The 25,597-nt window shown below is 42.1% G+C and overlaps 1 protein-coding gene across 1 annotated transcript in view; it reads right to left on the bottom strand.

Moving 5' to 3' along the window:
• Positions 1 to 6,828: 6,828 nt before the first annotated feature.
• LOC141112385 (serine/threonine-protein kinase D1-like) overlaps positions 6,829 to 25,597 on the bottom strand; it is a 220,376-nt gene continuing 201,607 nt past the window's right edge. Inside the window, exons 16-19 of the mRNA XM_073605181.1 lie at positions 17,887 to 17,985; positions 10,748 to 11,015; positions 9,014 to 9,099; positions 6,829 to 7,641 (exon numbers count right to left, since the gene is read on the bottom strand). Coding sequence (XP_073461282.1) covers positions 7,462 to 7,641; positions 9,014 to 9,099; positions 10,748 to 11,015; positions 17,887 to 17,985 — 633 coding nt within the window. The 3' untranslated portion in view covers positions 6,829 to 7,461. The remainder of the gene's footprint in view (positions 7,642 to 9,013; positions 9,100 to 10,747; positions 11,016 to 17,886; positions 17,986 to 25,597) is intronic.

The raw sequence follows: 25,597 nt of genomic DNA, 5'->3' as shown, positions 1-25,597 counted from the left end.
GGGGTTACTTATATAGAAGAGCACGTCGTCCGCATAAGCAGCCAGTTTGTGCTCCTCTTTTCCCACCTTGAATCCTTCAATATCAGGGTTATTTCTAATTGTTGACAGGAGGGGTTCTAGGGCCAGCACGAAGAGAAGGGGGGACAGGGGGCATCCCTGTCTTGTCCCTCTCTTCATCTCGAAAGGTGACGACAGGGTTCCATTGATCTTAATGGCCGCCTTAGGTTTCCTATAGAGTGCTTTAATCCATCCTATCATCTTGGGGCCGATTCCAATTATTTCTAGGGTTCTAAACAGGAACTCCCAGGCCACCCTGTCAAACGCCTTTTCGGCATCACTTGACAAGAGCAGACCTGGGAGTCCCTCCTCCCTTCTCTTCTGGAGCAACAGTAGGGTTCTCACCCCATTGTCTCTTCCTTCCCTTCCCGCTATAAAGCCTACTTGGTCCGGATGAATCACCCCATTCATCAGTTCTTTTATCCTTGTGGCCAATACTTTTGAGTATATTTTTGTATCTACATTAATCAGTGATATCGGTCTGTAACTCGCGCATAAAGTTGCATCTTTGGCCTCTTTGGGGATTACGGTGATTGTAGCGAAAAGCGCCTCATTACTTAATTCATATTCATTTCCCACCCCGTTCATGTACTTACACATTTTCGGAACTAGTATGTCTTTAAATTTCTTGTAGTAATATGTGGTGAACCCATCCGGACCCGGACTTTTCCCCTGTGTACTATCTGCTATTGCTCTATATATCTCTTCCTCTGTGATTGGTTTCTCCAGAGCCTCTCTCGCAATTTTTGTGATTTTGGTTAATTTGGCGTTTTTTAAGAAATCCTCTATCTTCCTGTTTTTGCTTTCCTCCATTATCTGGTCTCCATTAATCTCCTCCGTATATAGTTCACTATAATAATTTTTAAATACTTCCCCAATCTCTTTGGTTTCATACACCATCTTCCCATGTTTATCCTGTATCTTTCCTATAAAGTTAAGGGCTTTTTTTTTCCTGAGCATTCTGGCTAAATGCTTTCCCGCCTTATTTCCATACAGATATCTTTCTTTAGCTATTTGGTTAAATTTTTCCTTTGTTTCTTGTTCCATCAGCTTTTTTAATTCATCCCGTTTATTTATCAGTGCGAGGTATGTTGTTTGGTGGTGTCCTCTGTGTTTTTTGTGTTCTTGTTCTAAGTTAGAAATTTCTTTTATAACATTACCCATCTTGTTTTTCCTTTCCCTCTTTCTCCTTACTCCCTCTTTTATTATTATTCCCCTTATGTAGGCTTTATGTGCTTCCCAAGTCACCGATCCCGATGTATCTCCTGTTTCATTTGTTTCAAAATAGTATTTTAGCTCTCTCTCTATTTTTTTGGAGATTTCTTCATTTTGTAATAGATCTTCGTTTATTCTCCATAATGATTGCCTCCCTTGTGCCCTATTAATCTGCATCTCCATCTCAATAGGGGCATGGTCTGATATTGTGATTATTCCTATTTTTGAACCTACTATCCTGTCTAAAAGTCTATGGTCTACTAATATGTAGTCGATCCTAGAGTACGTCCGGTGCACAGGGGAATAGAACGTATAGTCTCGTATTTTACCATTCATAATCCTCCAGATGTCTACCAGTTGATTTTTATGTAGTTCCTGTTTTATCTTCCTCATCTGTCCGTTATTCGTCCCCTGTGCCCCGGACGTACTGTCGATCTCTGGTTCTAAACACATGTTAAGGTCTCCCATTACTATGAGTTCTCCCTTCTTAAAATCCATTAATTTCTCTAATGTGCCCTTGAGAAACCTTACTGGGTTTTTGTTGGGGGCATATATGTTGGCAAGGGTACATTCCATTCCTCCGAGTATTCCTCTGAGGAATAAAAATCTCCCTCCTGGGTCCTGCATCATACCTCCTAATTTAAACTGTACCCCTTTAGCCAATCCTATTGCCACTCCCCTTGCTCTATTCGATATTGCATCTCCATAGAACCAATTCGGGAATTCTTTTGATCTTAATCTAATATTTGATTCATACGTTAAGTGGGTCTCCTGCAGGGACACCACCCCTGCTCCATAGGTTTGTAGTTCCCTCAAGATTTTATGCCTTTTTAAATTTGAGTTTAACCCTTTTACGTTATAGGAAAGAAATTTCAGTGTTGTCATTTTTCTGAATTTGCTATCTTTTGTGCCTTTAACCTGTCTTGAGCTACCCCTTTTTGTATCGGGGCAAGTGCACACTGTACTCCCCCTACTGCCCATTCCCCTTCCTCCCCCCCCTCCCCCCATCCATCCTCCCCCCACCCTGAGCCACACCTCCTTCTAACCCGGCATATGCATCATGTGCCCCCCCTCCTCCCCATCCCCCCCCCTCCCACCTCCCTCCCCCATCCATCTCCCCCCCTCCCTCCCCCCCCCCCCCCCCTGGCCCCCTGTGGGCCCCTCGTTTGTTCGGCGCCCCAAACATCAGGGCGACCAACAAACCTATTTATCCCAAGGTATGGGACCCAGTGTACCCTCTCACCCCTTCCTTAGATTGAAAAATTTGAAGGGGTGTTGACCTGCTATCTTCTGTTTTACGTGATCTGTGTGCTCTTCCCCCCTAATCCCCCCCCGTCCAGCCCGGTATATCTGGTATTTGCAAGTCTAGTTTTCCACAGAACCCTTCCAGATCTTCAGGAAAGCGCAATTTCGCTGATCTCCCCTCTTTGTATCCTATCAGGCAGGCTGGGAACCCCCAGCTATATCTGATGTTTTGTTGCCTCATCTTTTCTAAGAGGGGTTTAAGGTGTCTTCTTCTTGTTAAAGTTTCTTGAGATAAATCGGCGTACACCTGTAACTCCGTACCCTCATATACCAGGGGTGATTTTCTCCTTAACTTTCCCCAGATCTCCGACTTATCTTCATAAAATCTAAATCTAATAATAATGTCCCGTGGTCTTTCTTCTGAGTTTCTCCGGTGTCCGACTCTATGTATTCTTTCTATCCTTAGGGGTTCTCCGTCCTTTTTATCTATAAGGGGGCCAAATACTATTGAGCACATTTTCCTTAGATCTTCTCCCTCTTTTTCTGGGACTGATCGTAGCCTTATATTCTGTCTTCTGTTTCTATTTTCCTGATCTTCTATTTTATAAAGGATTTCCTTCTGTATTTGTTTTGCTGTTTTCATTTGCTGTTTAAGGGTTTCCAGTTCTTTCTTTTGATTCTCTACCGTTTTTTCTGTTTCTTCTACCCTGTCCAGGAGGCTTCCCAGATCTCCTCTCATCATACTGATGTCTGCTTTGATCGACTTTTCTAGCCTCAATAGCATCTCGTTCATTTCTCCCTTTGTGGGGGGGAGAGACTCGGGTGGTCTCCCCTCTATCCTACTACTCTCCAACTCCCCTTCTGATGTAAACTCTTCCCTGGAGTGTTCTGGGGTCTCCCCTCCCTTTTTGTCCGTCCCTTTTTTATTTTCCACCTTCGCTTTCCCCTGCTTCTCCGCTTCTAAATTTCTTGGGCTAGCTCCTTGTGTCATATACTGCTTCAGTGTACTAGTCCCTAGTTTATCTTTTGGGGATTTAAGGGCACCTCCTCTTGTCGCTTTATTTGTACTTTTACTCATTTTTGCCTTCTTTATTACTCTTATTCGTTTACCCAGTCTTATTTCCTTGCTCCCCCTTTTTTAGTGGGGAGAAATATATCTGAATGTATGGAGGGGCCGCGGGCAATTTATGAGGGTGGACAGTAAGGGTGGTGGTTGCTAGCGTTGCTCCAGGTTACCCCTATCCGGGGGTCTCCGTATATCAGTCCTGTTTGTGTTTTGTAGTAATCAGGTGTAATAATCAGGTGGTCCCCAGCTAAATGTGTTTTTTTTGCGTGTTATACTTCTGCTGGTTTCTTAAAACTTTGACCGTTTTCACCTTTAAATAGATGTTGTTCTTTCAGATCTGCCTCCCAAATACTTTATGCTGACAATACAAGGAACTGCTGGGGTTCATATATATTCCCTTTTACACACAGTCCAGCTTTAAGTCCTTACGGATAATGAATCCTCTGATCAGCCGCTCTGGGTGCAGGGGGAACAGGAGAAGGGGGGGGGGACGGGGGGGGAAGACAAAAAGAGGAGGCAGAGGGGGGGCGGGAAGCCAAGGTTTGCAACTATTTAACAAATTACTTTCAGACACAGTCCCTTGACCTTCAGTCACCTTATCAGCTTTTTCTGTAGTGTATTTCTCAGTTGTTTCCACTCATATTTAAAACTTTCTTCATTTAATAGTACGCTTGGCTTCTATAGATTTACATGTCATTTATCCACATCCCTCTCAACCATCCACGTCTTACCCTCTCCACTCTTTGCAGCTCCGTGTCTCTGGCAGTTTCGTTTTTGCTTCCTCCAGTGTTATAGCTGCAAAATCACTGCAAACAATAAATCTTACCAGCCGCCCGGCAGGCAAGGGAGACTGAGGGAGGGAGAGGGAGGGGGAAGGGAGGGGGGACGGGGGATTGAAGCTTATTGCTGTTTCACATCTGATCCTCTTCTGACATACACATTATAAAGAAATTATTTGACAACTTTTTGGTAAAAGTGAGATACTCCCCACAAACACCTTCTCAATGGTCCTCTGCCTCCCCCTTCCCAGTAACTAAGAGACTCATCACTTCTCTAGGCATTAAGATAGGGCGACAACCATCCTCGCTAATAAACTATCCTTCATTGATTACAAAAATGCTGAGTGAACTGGAGGCATGCTTGGACCTACCCATTTTGCTTTTTAGGAGATTCCATTTGTTTTAAATGGTCAGTTTCACTCGATTACTGTATCCGCTATCCCACTTCTACTGAAACACAAAAGTATACAAAAATTAAACAAAGCGGTTTCACTATTTCTTTGGTGAAACACAAGACCTTGTATCAGTTTGTCCAAACTATATCTCCCTAGAAGTGAAGGGGGTCTTAGCTTACCAAATATTAGGGTATATAACCTGGCTAGACTGAAATGCTCAATCTTCTTGCTATTCTAATCAGTCAGTAGAATCAGAAATGGCCTGCCCTTATAATCTGATGATCATCCCCCATAGTGAACTAAAATTTTTGCCCTTCAATCTCCAACACAATTTGCTGCTCTGGGACACAGTGATAGCTTGGAGGGAAACCCAAAAAATGGGTCTTTTCCTATACATGTCCAGATATCTACCCAATACATGACAATCCCATGTTCAAAGCCTGCAATATGGGGCCCGCTCCACTTGGAAACGCAAGGGTGTTCCACAGGTCCTATCTCTATTTGAACCAGACTCTGGAAATCTGAAACCTTTTAAGGTCCTCACTGCCACTTAAGCTCTCCCAGACCAAAACTCTATTATAAACAATTTTCTACAATTCATGGATTATGCAAATCATGCTGTAAGGAAAAAAACCAAAAGATTCCAGGTAGCCCTGTTAGACAGTTTACTCCAGAAACAAATTTACTCTGTCCCAGACATCCACTGTCCTTTACAAAACCTCTTCCGTCTTCCTTGATATCTACTTGAGGCAAGGTCTGTCCTGAAGATGATCTTGCCAATAAACCTATCAAGGGTTACAAGATATTAAAGCTAGTAACTAACAAAAGGTGAAGAAAATCACAGTTCAAGCTCCTCCTCTGAGCTTTTATTCTATCTCTTCCAGTAAAAGACAATCCTCAGTTAGCCACGCCCACTTTGTGGATCCTACAGACATTCTCTCACACATTGCTTCTGGTCATGCCAACTAGTATTTAACTTCTCAGACAAGCTGGCCAATTTTATCTTTGGGGCCACCCAATGTTCCATCCCAAAAGATCATCTACTAATGATATTTGGTTATGGCTCACCAACAGCCCAGTCCATTTCAAAACGATGTGAGACACTCTCTATACTTGCAATGGATACAGATATGTCTGTTGGTTGCAGGCCAGACTCAAAACAATTGACTTCATCGAATGGGCCAACTATTTCAGACTTCTAGCATGAGCTGAAAATCCTACTCTATAGAGAGAAACTCAACATGGAACTATTTCACTCTTGCTTCAACATTTCACAAATAAATGGCAAGTATTCATTAACCTCACCCTACCATCCTGGAAAAAGATGCCATAATGTCCTCTTTTCTTCTCACAGAAAGACCTCTGCCACTACCAAGTCACAATAGTAACTGGTCTCTTCCTCAACCTGCTCGCTCATCCAATAGTACCTTTGAGCCACATCGTGCTCTCAGTTAAACCTTTGACGATCCGGATCCTCCAGGACTTTGTCTTTAACTTCCTGTTCTTTTCCATGTGTTATTGCTTATTCAAACTTTGGTACCTTCTCCCCCCTTCCCCTTTTTATCTCCTGTATTCCCATTCCCTCTCTTTTTGCTCCCTTTTCCACCTCACCCCCCCTCCCTTGGACACCCTCGCTACAGTACACTTTCTTGAAAATTGTAACCTCACCAAGACTTCCCCAGGGCTGCTCTTAGCTTAGTTGGCTGCAAACCCATCTACACCTCTCTGACCCACTGGGACACAAATAAAACATCTATGCTAATCCTGTACAGTGAATTAAATATGATATGTTTTTTTATGTGAAATATTTGCTTTACTATGTCATGTCTAATTATGTGCAGGACTGTCTTAATATGTACTGTGGTTTTATATATTTGTAAAGCTCATACTATTAAAAAAAAAAAAGTCTTTAGTGAAAAGAGAACACCCACTTTGTTTGCAATTATGTACTGTACTAAATAATTACATTCCAATACATTCCTTGCTGACCAGAACATTTCTTGGTGTAATAATGTATAGGCCTTTTGACAGATTACAAATCTCATATGTATGTGACAGTATACAAGGCGTATTTTCTTATTTATAAGAAATAAAAAATATATTTTTCTAAATAATATAGAAGTTACATTCAGGTCACAATAACATATGAAAAATTAACATTGGATCCAAACGAAGAAAAAATATACAAACATAATGAGATAAAAGTAGACTGTAAGGATAAAGCAGCCCCTCTTTCTCATTCAGGTTGTCAGTTAGGGAGCCCCTTTGATACTGAGTGTACAAGATTAAAATTTGTACAACACGCAAGAGTATCCACAAGCTTTAGAAAAGCCCAAAGCAGCAGGAGCACACAGCACCATCATTATATTCAGTACGAAGACATAACATAACCATCTATATGCAAACACTGCCCAAGGCCAAGATGTTGCTGGCTCTGAAGCTTTTTGACTTTCAATTGAACTCCTATTTGACATACATACAAATAACTCATATAAAATATAGACAATTTGCAAACATACTTTTCTGTTATTACATAGATATCACAGGCATATTTCTATTCTTTATGGCTCAGTGTTTATCATTTGGGCAGTGGACTTGAGCCTAAGCAAGACCATGTTGTAGCATCATTTAACAGTGGCCTACAGCATAATGTCTTTGGCTTAACAAAGTAACCGTAATGACCCTTATGGCTAAAAGGAATATTTTACTCTTCATCTTCTTCTTCAGTTTCATCATACTGGGGTCCCATGACAAAGTGTTGTGGATATTCAATGCCACATTCCTCAGCAAATCTTTGCCAACGTGCATCATCACTCTCATGGGTAATGTATCTTTGGCCAACTCTGGTTTCTAATTCTCGAAGGTCCAACCAAGTCTGAAAGTCCTGTAGAAAAATAGTTAAAATTATTCCAAGTGTGCATTAAATATCTGGATAAAAAAAAACATAAAAAACAACAAAAAAATGAATCCCTGATAAATTTAAAGTAACTGGATTTCTGTCTAGATTATACAACTAAGCAGAGGCTTTCTATTCAAAGCTTCCCAACTGTGGAACAAGAACACAGGGGGACCTCAGCAGTGGAAATGTTTTCCACAGCCGAGAGAGTACCTTTCTGAATACCATGTACTGAACGCTCATTTGTTGTGCCAGTTACAGTGAGGAGTGAGTTCTGGTAAAGCACAAGCCACAAAAAGGTCAGAATATGAAAAGATACAATTACAGCTTTTGAGACATTTTTTTGCAATGGTAACAGGTTATTTTAAAGTAAGAAACTAATTAAGAAAAACAATGGTATTTGCTATTTTTTAACATAATTTTTAATTAAACTATTTTAAGTCCAGCGGTGCTTATGCAGTGTTATTGGCATACTGACAATTTTTCAATGAACTTGACAGGTGAAAAGCTAAAACATTTTAACACACACAATTAATCTCTTCAATTAGTGAAAAAACTTCACAACTTTCCCACTTTGATGAAGCTACTGAAATTATCACATGCAATATCACTCAATATGCCACATTCAGAATGCATTATCACATATGATTGTTGAATCAAGCCCAGAGTCTAATATACTGTATTTTACATGCAGTGGACTACTTTACTCATTCATGTACCTGAATATTTAATAAATCCAAAGCTGGCCATTGATGGGTAGAATTTTGAAGGAAAATTCATAGAAAAGAAGATAAGAAAGTATTTTCGCATTTCTAATCATTAGTTGGTCACATCAATGTCTGTTTTTGACCACAGTGATAGGAAAGTTCGAAGGAGCAAAATGAAAACTTTTTCTGGACTGAAAGAATTTCTAACAGTGTATGTAGTTGTTTGTTAAAAGCAAACAAAATCTTTGGAACTACAAACAAATTCTGAGAATTTTCATATGAATTTTCATAAGAATTTTCAATGGAAATTCTATTCATCTATGGTCAGCTTAACTGTGATATTTTGGTTATTTGTGGGCGCTTGTGGACAGAATAGCCATCACCTACTCTCTTGTTATCATAGAAGAATGTGCGCACAAAAACAACCTGGCTGTTTCTCCCACCAAAAAGTCTCACTCATCCTTAGTCAATCCCCATAAAGCAACAAATTAAATATCCCCATTTAATGTCTGTGAAAGGCTAGGGCATCTAGTAATTCAATTCCAGTGGTCTTGCTAAGCAGTTTTAAGAAACCAAAACTACCTATAACTAAAAAATCTGTTTTGCTGGGCTGATCCTTTACAAATGAGACAGCAGCTGACATGGACACCTACCTGCATCCATGGTTGACTAAGTGCCTTGTCCACACTGAATCTTCTTCTGATTTGCACTTGTAACAAACTGCTTATAAGGGTAATTGCTAAAAAATAAAAGAAACATTTGTTTACAAAGCAACATATTCCCATACTGATGTTGCACCAGTGATTTCACAAAATGAATACAGGTTAATCAGATCAGACCATTTATCTACTGTTTATCTACCTATTTTCAACTTTGCCAATTTCATACCAAATCATGGTAGGTAGGTGGAGGTGGTTAAACTGGTTTCCCACCAAGGATGTTATTTATGTCCAGTTTTAGTTTTCCATGTTTATATATGTGTGATAAGGTTGGTTGGTTTCTTTAAAAAATATTCTGGTAGACTAACTTCATCCAGTAAGGACACTAGGTTGTTCACACAACAGACACAAGCACTGGTGAAAAGAAGTTTAAGGGGAAAAAAACTGGCACATTAGAACTGTTTTCAGACATAGTCCAGCCAACTGAAAAAACAAATGTCTCTTTAAAAGACACAATGTTATGGGATGGGAGGCAGTCTTTAAAAATCCCTGTTATACGGGGTATACTGAATAAAGGATCGGCTGCGGTCCTCAGAGTTGCGACAGCTCTGTGTAAATCAAAGAAAGCAAAAGAGAAAGAAGGACGTGCCAAACTAAATACAGTATCCCAAAGATGGTATACTGCACTTAGTTTGGCACGTCCTTCTCTCGCTTTTGCTTTCTTTGAAAAGAAGTTTAAAGTGGTTCTAAAGGCAGAAGGTTTTTTATCTTAATGCATTCTATGCATTAAGATAAAAAAAACCTGTGTGCAGCAGCCCCACTCAGCCCCCCTAAAACTTACCTGAGCCCCGTTTTGATCCAGCAATGTTGCATGAGAGATTTGGCTGCCCAGGACTCTCCCTCCTGATTGGCTGAGACACAGCTGCGGGTGTCATTGGCTCCTGCTGCTGTCAATCAAAGTCAGTCAGCCAATGAGGAGATAGAGGGGGCAGGGCCAAGCCATGGCTATATATCTGAATGGACACACAGAGCAGAGGCTCAGCTCGGGTGCCCCCATAGCAAGCTGCTTGCTGTGGGGGCATTTGGCAGGAGGGAGGGTCCTCACTTTAAACTCCATATGCAGAATGGGTTCTTTACTGTAAAATCTGTGTAATTGTAGAATTGTCATGCATAGGAATGGGTTCTAGCAGATTCCAAGACGTTTTCAAAAAAGGTCTGGATGTGTTTCTAAATGCACACACCAAAAAAGAATGTTTATGAGAAATAACACTGTAGAGTGTTGATACAGGGAGTCATCTACTTGCCTTTGAGAATCAGGAAAAATTTGTTTCCGTATTGGGATAAATCAGATCTAGCTCTTGTTTTTTTTTTTTTTGTTTTAGTTGAAAACTCAATATATGTATATTTTTTCAGCTTGGCTAGAGCTGGCCAAACACTGAACAAAATCTGGTCAGTCCAGCAAAGACCGTAAGAATTTCAATCTGCATGGGCCGTTTAGCTTAAAAGATCGAGCAGCAGTGGCAGGCGGCAGCGGCACCTGCCACGGTCAGAATAAAATGTCCCAGCGTGAGGATTCTTCCACCATATTTGTGCGGATGGTTGAAAAAAAAAAAAAAAAAAAAAACCTAACCATGCTTGGTCAGCTTAACTCTGAATACTGTATGTAACTATGAACACATCATACTATTGAAACTGTAATAAATCCCAAAAATGGCAAGGTCTACTTACCATCATTTGAAATTTCATTCCAGGGGTTCTTTGGAAACATAAAAGCTGCATTTCGGATCTGATCATTTATATCTTCATCTTCATTAAAGGGGAATGTGCCACTAAGGCTAACATAGATGATTACACCAACTGACCACATATCAAGGGATCTATTATAGCCACTGTTCCTTAGGACCTCTGGTGCCAAATAAGCTGGAGTCCCAACAACTGACCTTCGGAAAGACTTTTCACCAATAATGCGTGCAAATCCAAAATCACAAAGTTTCACCTTGTTACAAAATGAAAAAAATATATAATTTAATAAGTTACACTTAAATAAGCTAATTCACACTTATGCCCCGTACACACGGTCGGATTTTCCGATGGAAAATGTCCGATCGGAGCGTGTTGTCGGAAATTCCGACCGTGTGTGGGCTCCATCGGACATTTTCCATCGGATTTTCCGACACACCAAGTTTGAGAGCAGGATATAAAATTTTCCGCCAACAAAATCCGTTGTCGGAAATTCCGATCGTGTGTACACAAATCAGACGGACAAAGTGCCACGCATGCTCAGAATAAATAAAGAGATGAAAGCTATTGGCCACTGCCCTGTTTATAGTCCCGACGTACGTGTTTTACGTCACCGCGTTTAGAACGATCGGATTTTCCGACAACTTTGTGTGACCGTGTGTATGCAAGACAAGTTTGAGCCAACATCCGTCGGAAAAAATCCTAGGATTTTGTTGTCGGAATGTCCGAACAAAGTCCGACTGTGTGTACGGGGCATAAATGGAATGCTTTTACTCACTTCAACAACACTTTCAATGATAACATTATATTCATTAATATAAATAAAAGGAACATGCATTACTGTGTGTCTAGTACACAGGAATCATTCCTATTCATAGGAATATGAATATACAGATTCTGCTTATTAACGAGTGACAAGTTTAAAGAGAACTCCGGGCAAAAACTTTTTTTACATGTTCTTGTTGCTGATTTCCTACCTTCTCTGACTATGACACCCATATTCTTGTTAGCTCAGTAGTTGCTGTGAAGTAGCCCGGTCATTAATCCCCAGTGGTTTCCTGTTTGTAAGACCAGTGACTGCTACTCCTCCTATTCCCCCAGCCACCGGTCTTGGCACAGCCCATTTGTAGTTCTATCCAGAAAGCAGGGATGTACTTCCAACCCTGCTTGCTGTAGTGGGCAGGACAGGACTCAGACCGTGTCCTAATAATGACAGTTCCCCTGTGCTGCTCTGAAAGGCTGCATCTGTGAGTAACCCACACTGCCTGTGAAATTCTTTAACATGTAGCAGATGGCGAGGCTTGCAAGAGCCGCTCAGTGTGTAAAACTGACAGGTAATGTAACTGCTTGCAGAGAGTAATCCAGCTGTCAAAACTGAGTGGTGATGTCGGGGTTGGGCGGGACCGAATAGCCATCAAACACCAGTCAATGGGATGGGGACTGGAGAAGCCGCTACGTTACTTTGGCTCCTCCCCCTTTCTTAAGCAGCCCAGTCATTGGCTGGTGTTTAATAGCTGCTAGGTCCCACCCACCCCGACATCGCTGCTGAGGTTTGACAGCTGGTCTTCTCCCTGCAAGCAGTTACATAACCAGTTTCACAAACTGAGCAGCTCTTGCATTGCCATCTGCTGCCAATCAGTGCCTACCAGTGCTGCTAATCCATGCCCATCAGTGTCACCTATCAGTGCCAAGCAATGCCCATCAGTGCTGCCAGTCAGTGCGCATCAGTGCTGCCAATCAATGCGCATCAGTGCTGCCAATCAGTGCCCATCAGTGCTGCCAATCAGTGCTGCCAATCAGTGCCCATCAGTGCTGCCAATCAGTGCTGCGTATCAGTGCCCATCAGTGCTGCCAATCAGTGCCGAGCAGTGCTGCCAATCAGTGCCCATCAGTGCTGCCAATCAGTGCCCATCAGTGCTGCGTATCAGTGCCCATCAGTGCTGCCAACCAGTGTCAATCAGTGCTGCCAACCAGTGCCCATTAGTGTTGCCAATCAGTGCTGCCAATCAGTGCCCATCAGTGCTGCCAATCAGTGCTGCGTATCCGTGCTCATCAGTGCTGCCAACCAGTTCCCATCAGTGCTGCCTATCAGTGCTGCCCATCAGTGTTGCCTATCAGTGCTGACTATCAGTGCCCATCAGTGCTGACTATCAGTGCCCATCAGTGCTGACTATCAGTGCCCTATCAGTGCTGACTATCAGTGCTTCCTATCAGTGCCCATCAGTGCCCATCAGAGCTGCCAATCATGGCTGCCTATCAGTGCCACACGGTGCTGCCAATCAGTGCTAATAAATGTTGCCAGTGCCAGTGCCCATCAGTGCCAATCAATGCCGTCAATCAGTGCTGCCCATGAGTGTCAATCAGTTCCCATCAGTGCTGCCAATCAATGCTGCCAATCAGTGCCACCTATCAGTGCCAATCATTGTCTATCAGTGCTGCCTATCAGTGCCGCCCATCAGTGCCACCTATCAGTGTCCATCAGTACTGCCAATTAGTGGCTATCAGTGCCCATAAGTGCTGACTATCAGTGCCTATCAGTGGTGCTGATCAGTGCTGCCAATCAGTGCTGCTTATCAGTAGCAATCAGTGCTGCCAATAAGTGCACATAAGTGCTCCCAATCAGTGCCCATCAGTGCTGCCAATCATTGCCCATCAGTGCTGTCAATCGGTGCCCATCAGTGCTGCCAATCAGTACTGCTAATCAGTGCTGCCTATATTCTCCTTTTGATGTGTATTACACATGAAATCACATATCACTGGAATTATTGCACTTTAAGTTACTCTTTATGGCAAATATCTATAGAAGGGGTTTCCACCATCCCTGCTAAGTTTAATTTTTTTATGTATTGCTTCTAGTTTGATGTGCAGGGCCGTATTTTTTTGGGGGGGAGGTACGGTAAAAACATGTGACAGCAGAGTGGGACCATAAGGCTTTGCAATGCAGGACAGCAAAAATTATCCCCATTCAACTGAATAGAACGCAATGCACGCAGTTGTGGTGTGGTGTGGTAGTGTATTCATTAGTACAGCGAGCTCCTCCTAAGCGAATTAGTTTTGTTTTCGTTCAGCCCGCTTTGTTGAACTAAAAAAAAATTACCGTGTGAACCAGGCTTTATATCTCATTCATATGTTCTAAATGGTCATGGAATGGCAAATATACCATGAATACCTACAGCCAGGATCCCAGATGTTCCAATTTTTGTCAACTGCTCAGCCTGTTCACCTGAGCGATGGGCTGAAAAGAGCAACTGCTGTTAACATGTATCTGCACATCCAGTGGTCCCCTTGTTTAGGCTCCGGGGGACAAAGCAAAACACATTGGGGTGTGGCCTGGCGGGAACCTGGGCTGAGGTAGTCTCTCCTATCACTACTACATTACCATAGGACTCTGTGGATGTGCGGCACCAGGGATATTTTTTCTCTCTTCCCTTCATTGACTACAGGAGCTGGGAGGAGCTTGATCCCTTGCCGGCACTCCTGCAGCACATTCGGTATCATCTACATTATTCCCCACATCGATTGAGCGACATACTAACAAACCGCGGGTCACAGTGGTTACCTGCTGTTGGGGACAAATTTCTGACCCTGGATGCAGAGAGATTTTATCCAAGGGCAAAAATGTATCCCTACCTGCAGGTAACCACTGGATGTGCAGATACAGGTGGATACATGTTTACAGCAGCAGACAGCCTTGGCTATTTTCAGCCCATCACTCAGGTGTACAGGGTGAGCAGATATTAGAACACCTGATCCCGGGTGCAGGTATTTGCGGTATACTTGCTGCACCATGGTCATGTAGGATATATGAATGAGACCCAAGACTGGATTTTAGTTAACCTTACTGTGCAAGTTGAGCAGGTGCAAGGGGCAACATATTGTGGTAAGCAGTAAATTCAGTGATTTATTTAAACCTTAAAAACTGTGTCATAAGAAATTTTATGAAATGTTTTAAAAGATGAAAAAAAAAATATTGTGCACTGCCTACCACAGGATGGTGCCCTTTGCATCTGGTCAATATGGTTGGCTTTTATTCAGTCCTAAACTGTAGTAAACCCAGCTTTTGAACTTGTACCTTTAAGTAAGCCTATAATAATGCTTATCTGTAGGTACAGTGAGTGAATATCTCCTAAACATGTGGTGTTTAGGAGATATTCACATAGAAAGCAGCCAGTGATGTCACTGGTGCATGCGCTCTGAAGGGACGGCATACCGCTTGGTTGTACTTCTCCTTCGGAGGAGTGCAGTTCGTTCTGCACTTTTGTGACTCATTTTTAGCCGACAGCCAGGTATAGCCCACTGTCAGATGACATCGCTCAGCAGGTCCAGGCTGTGGAAAGATCCTAACTTTAAAGTCAGGATTCACCCAGATGCCTGGACCAGCAGCTCGCTCAGCCTCTCAGTGAGCCACAGAGACCCTGAGCCAGCAGCCTCTGCCCCCTCCACAGCCTGGCATTCCAGTGAGCTTGGGGGAGGAAGGGGGCAGAGCCAGGGCCTGACAGTCACCACTCTTTGCTCAGTGAAGGCTGAGAACTGAGTGATCAGTGGTCTGAGTGATCTCTCTGTTATTGGTCTTAGAAGCAGCTGGGGACAGATGCAACATTGGATCGATGCTCCATCCACCTAGATAAGTATAATTAAAAAAAAAAAACATCTATTTTAAAAGGAAAAAAAATCTCCCTCTCCGTCCTAAGAACCCTCCCTCCCCAAGCAAAGATTCCCACTGTAAAATATCTCCCTCCCTCAAATATCCCTCCAAAAATTAAACCCCCTGTCTCTAAATCGACCCCCCAAAGCAAAAATATCTCCCTCAGTCAACACCCTCTCCCCCAGCAAAGATTCCTAATTATGAAGAAAATCTCCCTTCATCCAATCAAACTCCCTCCCAGAAGCATGTCCCTGCCATTAACCACCCCCTGTAAACTTCTCTACAAGAAACTCCCCCCTTCTCCAAAAGCAAACCCACCCCCCTTTCCTTAACCTCCCACCAAGAGAAACTCCCCCAGGCTGAAATTCTTACTTCCTCCTTCCCAAAACAAAAAATTGATGCCTCCCCACTTACCAGACCGCATCCCCAGTCTCCCTTCGGCTGTGTCATATGATACCTCGAGGAGTCGTCTAGGAGTTCCCTCAACCGTGCGCTGTCAATTGCCGGCATCTGAGACCTCGCAGTAATTTCATGCTTTTTAAGCGGGCCCCTTATTAAACTGAGGGGATGGGGCACAATAGAAGGGGCGCTGGCTGCTGCACTCCGAAACTCTGATTGCCTCTACTGTGCTGATGCTGAGGCTAAACAGCACAGACACTGTCTGGGCATTTTCTAAGGATGCTCGGGGGGGTGTTACACACCCCTGATCCCCCCTTATCTACGCCCCCTGATTATATGTGAAGTTACGGATCAAAGAGACCGGTATTGTGGTGCTATTGAGGTTTATTGAGATTTTCATACATTAGAGGGTTCCACCATTACTGTTAAATGGGTTGTAAAGGTTTGTTTTTTTTTCTTTTTAAATAACAAACATGTCATACTTACCTCCTTTGTGCAAGGGTTTTGCACAGAGCGGCCCAGATCCTCCTCTGCTCTGGTCCCTCAACTGCACTCCTGGCTCCTCCTCTTCTCAAGTGCCCCCACGGAGAGGCACATTCCATGGGGGCACTTGTGCAGGCGCACTGCTGAGTCCTGCTGCTGCGTCCATTGACCCAGACAGCAGGACTTGGCCCCGCCCCCCAGTCACTGGATTTGATTGACAGCAGTGGGAGCCAATGGCTTCTGCTACTATCAATCTATCCAATGAGGACCCGAGACAGAGGTTGGAGCTGCTGTGCTCGTCCCCGTCGCTGGAACGATCAGGTTCAGGTAAGTAAAAGGGGGGCTCTGGGGGGCTGCTGCACTACAGAAGATTTTTCACCTTAATGCATAGAATGAAATGAAAAAATGAAACTTAATTTTAAACTTAAAGATTAACTTAAAAACTTAAGATTAACTTCAAGTGCAATAATTCCAGTGATATGTGATTTCACATGTAATACACATCAAAAGGAGAATAACGCATTAACATTTTTTAAAAACTTAATACTGAACTACAGCAGAGTATAGTGGGTATAAATATAATTATGGGCATGTGTCTACCATTCAGTAATGGTTAAATAAAGCATGTAAGGGCAATATGTTTATCTGCTGTTCTGTCTGGAGGAGGAGAGATCACATTGAAAATTGCAGCTACAGCCAGTAACAGAAAACCTAGCGGAGGGAGAATTCAATATTTAATGAAAGTAGACTACATAGAATGAACTAAATGTGTACATGCATGTTTTACATTTTTAAGAATTTCACCTCACTGTCTGTGTTGTGCTGAGTAGTGTGACTGTAGAAAGAGGGGTGTAATTTATGTTGAGGTGGGCGAGTTCGAATTTAACATGTACAGGCTTGGTGTACCCACCCACATTCACTGCATTTCCCAAAGGTTCATGGGAAATGTAGTTCCTCTTCCTGTAAAGAGAGAGGAGAGGATATGATGTAATCACTGCTGTAACACCTCCTCCTTGGTAGACCATATGCTGTTATTTTTTAATTAAAGAGATGACTTCCTGAAAATTCAGTTAGACTTTTCTCTTCAATAGTACGGAATTTCACAAATGTATTAACTGTTTAGTGTTTTGTGTAGGGGTGCACTAATGGGGGATTTTTTTGCCTATCCCCAAGTTCTGCTTTAAAGCTGACCTCCAGCTTTATGTTCAGTCTTGAACAGGCTTCTTTCCTGTACTAAAATGTCAACACTGTTCTTTATGAAATGCAACACATCTGAAAACATTGTCGGCACACATCAATCCAAAGCATATTCATGCTTGCATTTTTGCATGCATTATAGTAAGAAACGTTTGTTACAGGAGTTAATGAGCCTCCAGCTGAGGGGATGAAATTAGAATAAATATAGCAACCCTGTCAGGTCAAAAAAAACCTTCAATATTTTCTGCAACAACCTCCATTTTTGAGTGTCTTACTGTATTTGTGCATTTGTATCCTTTTTTTTTAATTCACAATGTCCAGTGTGTAATGAAAGGGGAGTTTGTGTGCAGACTGTTGCCGTGTCCCCTTGAAGGAATTGAAGCTTTGCCTGTTGATGACTTACTTGTGGAAAGGCATCCTCTGTAGCCAAGAGGACATTTTCTGGTTTAAGATCACAGTGAACAATATTCTTCGCGTGAAGGTGCCTCAAGGCCATTAATATCTGCAAAAAAAATAATCGAATGATATTTTAAGACTTTTGGAATGATACATATGTTATTTGCAAAGGCTAATTATATTAAAATTGATTACAAAGCTCTATAAATTATATCATTTAACAGTACATCTGCAGTATGTGTACAAAATACTAAACATAAAAGCAATAAGGATAATTAGCACGATTTCCATACTTGTCAACATAATGGCAAAAAAGAGCCCCAAATAATTTTCAGGCCATTCACTGAACTTTAAAATCCTATTGTACTTTTATTCATCCATCCAAGGCTAAAGTGTAGATTTACATTTCAAGCACAATAGTAAAGTGTGTCTGAGGCATCAAATACAAGAAAAATAAAAAACAATCCTTCCACGCTGCTAGTAAAAAAAAAAATCATTATCTCTGCAAGCCAGAACTCCTTTTTATACTCACACAATACAAAGAATACTGTAAATAAATAAGCCAATGAGTGCAGTGCTACATACACTCATACAATGAGTACAGTGCTACATACGCTCATACAATGAGTGCATTGCTACATACACCTACATACACATTAATAGTGTTAATAATATGTACTGTGTGTATATATATATATATATATTAATTATATATCTCCACATAACACAGCACAACACCCGAGCTCATCTCTTCACCACACACAGCCACAAAGGCAAGAGAATGCTTGTTGGGCAGTGGATTATATATGGATATATACATATATATATATATCACTACCCCTGGAGAGGCCACTGTAGATTAGACAGGTTGTTTCCCAAAAACAGTGCAGAGGCAGTCAGGCACACGTGCATTCACCCAGTCTCATTGAACAGTCTAGGGCAGTGATGGTGAACCTTGGCACCCCAGATTTTTTTGAATTACATTTCTCATGTCTCATTTCTCGCTACACTGCAGAGTGCATGAGCATCATGGGAAATTTAGTTCCAAAACCTCTGAGGTGCCAAGGTTCACCATCACTGGTCTAGGGGATGTCTTTTTGAAGTTTATTTGCTTGTAAAACTTATGACAGGATAGTGTTTAGGGTGATATGGGGTATCAAACAATTAAGCACAGTAGAAAGATGACACTCTTCACCTTAGAAATATTGCTAAAATAGCACAGTCTATCTCTTAAAGCTGGACACTATAAGGTAGTTGTTAAACTGAAGCAGTCTGTAATCTCACAGTGAGGACCATGAGGTAGTTTGTAGCACAAGTAGAAAAAAAACTGAACAAAGCTGAACAAAACTCACAAACCTGAACAGAAGGTGGATTATAGTGTAGTCATTTTAATTATTATCCAAATCGCATATGCCACAAGAATAAAACAGCCAAGCAACCAATAAAAACAAAAGCCGCCCCTCATGTACCAATGTGGCGGTGTGACGTCAGCACGTACACTCTGCCCAATGCGTTTTGTGCGACAGTGCTTCTTCAGGGGCCTCTAGTGCTGATTGATATCCTTTTGTAGCCTACTGAACTCCTCCAATCAGGGTGAGTGGCAGAAACCTCAGCCATGTTTGTGTAGATAAAAAACAAACTTAGCTTGTATAACTCACCGTATGTATGTAGACTATAGACTGCTACTAACAAAACATTATTTAAAAAAAGAATAAATGGTCGCAAAACTATATTGATGATCAATTATGTTTTAAAAAAGGCTGTGTTTTACACATTTAAAAAAACATATATAATCGACCATCTATATTGCCAATTACAAAATGTTTTTAAAAATTACCAAAAAGTATATCCCATTCATTATTTAGGAGGTCAATGGTGGACATTATCTTCAAATTATATTAAATAAATATCTCAAACATGGATGAAGTTAAAATCAATCCCATATTGTGTATACCGTATATATAAAAACAAACGGCAATGGTGTAAAAATCACGTATCTAAAACATTCTTAATTCAATCAAAATAAATCATTGCAATAAAAAAGGATATTAAATGGTGTGTAAATTATAAAAACAATCTAAAATAAATATTGAATGATAAAGTAAATAATAAAATAAAAATACATTTGATACAGAGAATGCAGTGCTTAGAAAAAAATCCAAAACCAGACATTAAAAAACCTCTGTTCAAGGGAATTACATATGGGTGTTCCCTAAGGCTGGCCATAGACCGTGGTAAATTTACTCGATTCCCCCATCAACACAGACAGTGCTGACAGGGGAATACCTCCTGCCAAGCAATTTTCTGCTCCCGGTGGCTGGGCGGGGGGAAGTGACCATTGCTAGTGGCTATAGCAGCCGCTTGCGATAATCGCACACAAATCCGGCAGGCTGGTTGTACCCAAGTTGATCTATAGATCAACTTGGTAGATTCAGCCTGCCCATTATTGGTTTGAGTCTCGGCCAGTTCCTGCTAATCTGGCTGAGATTCGAACCGTGTACGGCCAGCAAACTGTACAAGAAAATTATATGACTGGAGGTCAATATTAACTTGGTACCAATACAACTGATGTACTATTCTACATTCAGGCCAAAGGGTGTAAAAGTTCTTAATTTTTATACCCAATGAAATTCTAATTTAGACACCTCCCATGTCCAATTACACCCTCTCCTTTGGGGTCGCAATTTGTCAAAAACATAAAGTATAACTAAAGACAAAGATCTTTTTTTAGTATTGGATTGTTTGTCCTGTTTACATTATCATTGAAAGTGAAAGTAAAAGAAAATTCCACATTTTGGGTTGTCCCAAGAAAAGTAATGGAGAGGACACTAGACACTAGTTCTGGTGAACTGGGGATCCCCAGGGAATTCCCTTAATTTGCAGGGATTTCCTCTCACTTCCTGTTTGGCTATGGGACAGGAAGTGAAGGGAAATCTTCACAATGACACACAGATGGCGAAAAAAAAAATCTGACAGGGGTTATAAATTCTCCCTTGCTCAATCCAAAACTGAAAAAAAAGCTTTGCTTGTTCTACTTTATTATCTCTTGGGTCCCTATATTGATATTTTCTGAAATGCGCCAAGAGACTGTGGCCTTTAAATACTCTCTTATTAAAAATATGTTTCCTCAAATGATCCCTATCTGGTCCTTCCTATATACTGTTTACCACAGGAGAAGGGCACCCAATTTGAAGGATAAAATTGCCCCTAATGTTATAGATCCCTCTTCTAAAATCCTTGCACTGGCCCCGATTTGTACTGTACATTAAACTAGATGTGTTAAGTCTCAATACTTTTGTTCACAAATTCCCAGATGAAACTAGGAGGCTAATTACCGTATTTTATCTCATGTAATACCAGGTTTGCAGTCTATGTTTTACAGTGCCCCTGTAGGAAACAATATATAGCAAGTACCACTAGGAGGCTAAGAGATTGTATGGGGGAACATATTTACAATGTAAAGAGAGGATTTAAAGACCACAGTCTCTTAGTGCATTTCAGAAAATATCACTATAGGGACCCGAGAGGTATTCAATTTTTGGGCATTGACATTGGCGACCCCAATGTAGAGGGTGTAAATGGACACGTAAAGTGCCTGAGTTAAGCCTTGTACACACGGACCAAAAATATGCCAAAAATGTCTCGTTAAGCAGGAATCAACCGACTTTCGGCCTGTGTGTACAGCTGCATGTTCCACAGCAGCCAGTCTCACAACCAGCTTCTGCTGAATGGGCATGCTGGAAAACCAGCATCTGACCTGCATCCGATCAGCGCTGGCAGCCAATGGCTGATCAGTGTGCTTTGGTAGGGGGCAGTCCCCATCAGAACACAAAGGCACAGCAGGGGAGATTGCCACACTAACATCACTTTTATGTCTAGTTTTGGATTTTTTCTCTGCATTGTATTCTTTATTTTGAATTTATTTTTGTTTTATTATCAATTTTATCATTCAATTTTTATTTATTTCAGATTGTTTTTATAATTAACATATCATTTAATATTTTTTTAATTGTAATAATAACTTAAAGTGGATTGAACTGAGAATGTTTCAGATACGTGATAATTACACCATTGCTTTTTATGTTATGTGCATATGTTTAGTATACGGGATTGATTTTAACTTCATCCATGTTTCAGATATTTATTTACCATAATTTGAAGATATATCCAATATTGATCACTTATATAATGAATGAGACCATTCCATATACCATTTGGCCATTTTTTGAAACATACAGTTAATGGCGATATAGCTTGTTGATATATAAGGTTTGGTAAATACGTTAAACACAGACTTTTTTAAAACATATGGCTGATCATCAGTATAGTTTTGTGACCAATTATTGGAGGAGTTCAGTAAGCTACAAAAAGATGGCTACTAGTCAGAGGCCCCTGAAGATGCGCCGTTGCATGACACATGTTGGGTGGAGACTATATACTGATATCACACCACTGCATCGCCACCCGAGCGGGTTTACATGTGAATGGTATTTTTAGCGGTTGCTTGGCTGTTTTACTCATGTTGTATTTGTTAATCGGATGAGCCGAACAACCCCCCCCACCCCCCGGTTCGGTTCGCACCAGAAAATACCGAAAAGGCAAAAAATTCGGCAGAACACACAAACACCATTAAAATCTATGGGACATGAACATGAATAATCAAAAGTGCTCATTTTAAAAGCTTATATGCAAGTTATTGTCATAAAAAAAGTGTTTGGGGACCTGGGTCCTGACCCAGGGGACATGTATCAATGCAAAACATTCTTTTAAAAACGTCAATTTTTTCGGGAGCAGTGATTTTTTTAATGCTTAAAGTGAAACAATGAAATGAAATATTTCTTTAAATATCGTGCCTGGGGGGTGTCTATAGTATGCCTGTAAAGTGGCACGTTTTTCCCGTGTTTAGAACAGTACCACAGGTCTGATATGGAAATTAAGGGGAACCCTGTGCCAAATTAAAAAAAAAACAGACCCTTATCCGAGCACGCAACCTGGCAGGCCACAGGAAAAGGGGGACAAGACAGCGCCCCCCCTCCTGAACTGTACCAGGCCACATGCCCTCAACATGGGGAGGCCCCGCCCTCAGTTATATAAGAACTGTCAAAGGAAATGAAGTGTCACACGGCGGGAGCCTCCCATGGAGTCGGATCGGTGGCGGATTTTTTTTTTCTTTTTCGGTTGGTCAGGGGAGCATTATAAGAAGATGAATGGACATCATGGGACATTTTTATTTTTTAATAAAGGACTTGTCCCCAAGCTGTGTCTTGTTGTTTTTAACATTTTGACACTTTTTTGTGAATGGTAGGGGTACATTTGCACCCCATTACCATTTCACATGGGGGGGTGGGATCTGGGGGTCCCCTTGTTAAAGGGTGCTTCCAGATTCCGATAAGCCCCCTGCCCGCAGACCCCCACAACCACCGGGCAAGAGTTGTGGGGAAGAGGCCCTTGTCCCCATCAACATGGGGACAAGGTGCTTTGGGGGGCTACCCCAAAGCACCCTCCCCATGTTGAGGGCATGTGGCCTGGTATGGTTTAGGAGGGGAGGGCGCTCTCTCGCTCCCCTCTTTTCCTGCGGCCTGCCAGGTTGCATGCTCAGGAAAGGGTCTGGTATGGATTTTGGGGGCGACCCCTATGCCATTTTTTTTTAATTTTGGCGCAGGGTTCTCCTTAAAATTCATACCAGACCTGAAGGGTCTGGCATAGATTTTTGGGGGGACCCCTACGCCATTTTTTTTTACATTTGGCGCAGGGTTCCCCTTAATTTTCATATCAGACCCGAGGGGCCTGGTATGGATTTTAGGGGGGCCCCCATGCATTTTCCTTTAGAAATGTCATTTTGCTGTGGTACTGTTCTAAACACTGAAAAAATGTGCCACTTTACAAGCATACTATATACTATATATTATATACTATAATCATATTTGAGGTGTTGAAAAAATGTATTGTAGATATGTTTTGTTTTGTTTACGTTTGTGTATATCTATCCATTTTTGCTGGCAGCCGTTAATCCTAACTAGTTATACAAAATATAGTCATGTAGAAAGATCTGGACGGCCGCACACCGGGATAGGCAGAGACACCGGGATAGTTATACAAAATACTTTTTTGTGTATAGTCTGGGCACAGGTTCACTTTAAGCACATAGATCTCACCACTAAACTCCATAAAAGATACACAAACATAGAAATAAGAACACTTGCTTATCTATCAATGTCTCTTAGTGCTCAATACTTCTAGATAGTTCTATAGTACTAGATGTTTGTCATGAATGTGGCTTATATCTATATTTTATCATTGTTGGGCCACGTTATTATTTATTTACAAACCTGTGAATCTCTGTATCTCTTCTTAAATGTAGGATTTATTCATTGGATTAGGGAATTTTTTTTGGTAAACAGACTTAAAAAAGACCCTCATCCATAAGAACTGCAGGGCCGTCTTTTTGCATGGGCATGCTGGGCAGTTGCCCAAGGGGATCCACTTGCCTGGGGGGCCCCACCTGCTCAGCGTCCCCAAACAGCAGTGGCGTACTAAGTGGGGGGCGGGACGCCCCGGGTGCCACACACTGGGGGGGGGGTGTCAGGCCGGCGCACCCCCTCCGCGACTGAAGCTGAGACAGGGGCGGGTTAAGGCAGCGGTGCCTCGGTGACAGGCACACGGAGAGCCTGAGGCGAGGCGAGCTGTAGTGGCGCTTTGCAGAGGGGGTGCGAGCTGCACCTGAGACACACCCATTGGCACACCCGGGACCTGCAACGATCCCCTTCTCTCGTGGCCAAAAAAGAGAGACCCCCTAAGGAGTAGGACTTTTAAGAGTGACTGTAAACGTGTCAGTATAAATATTATATCTTTACTGAAAATAGACAAACAAATTGAAAAGATAAAAAAGGTCACTTCAATTATATAAATTCATAAATAGTTGGTGGATGTAGATTTACATAGAACAACTCTTTACTTGACCCTTACTTCTCTTGTGGCCACGGCTCTGATCAGTCTTGGCTGTCTCACACAGCTGAGCCAAGTAGATCCACCTCCCCCTCCTCCTTTATGTCTACACAGGCCAGAGGTGCAGGGAGCTGTGTAATGTAAAGGGGTCCAGAGGTGCAGGGGGCTGTGTAATGTAAAGGGGTCCAGAGGTGCAGGGTACTGTGTAATGTAAAGGGGTCCAGAGGTGTAGGGTGCTGTGTAATGTAAAGGGGTCCAGAGGTGTAGGGTGCTGTGTAATGTAAAGGGGACCAGAGGTGTAGGGTGCTGTGTAATGTAAAGGGGACCAGAGGTGTAGGGTGCTGTGTAATGTAAAGGGGACCAGAGGTGTAGGGTGCTGTGTAATGTAAAGGGGTCCAGAGGTATAGGGTGCTGTGTAATGTAAAGGGGTCCAGAGGTGTAGAGTGCTGTGTAATGTAAAGGGGTCCAGAGGTGTAGGGTGCTGTGTAATGTAAAGGTGTCCAGAGGTGCAGGGTGCTGTGTAATATAAAGGGTTCCAGAGGTACAAGGGCTGTGTAATGTAAAGGGGTCCAGAGATGCAGGGTGCTGTGTAATGTGAGGCTGCATTCACTGGCACAGTGAGGCTGCAATGGTGGGCACAGTGAGGCTGCATTCAGGGGCACAGTGAGGCTGCAATGGTGGGTACAGTGAGGCTGCATTCATTGACACAGTTAGGCTACATTTGATGGGCACAGTGAGGCTGCATTCACCGGCACAGTAAAGCTGCATTTAGT

This window comes from Aquarana catesbeiana, linkage group LG11 (genome assembly GCF_042186555.1).
Source record: "Aquarana catesbeiana isolate 2022-GZ linkage group LG11, ASM4218655v1, whole genome shotgun sequence".
In the NCBI taxonomy this organism is placed as follows: Eukaryota; Metazoa; Chordata; class Amphibia; order Anura; family Ranidae; genus Aquarana; species Aquarana catesbeiana.
This window is presented reverse-complemented; position numbering and strand designations above follow the sequence as displayed.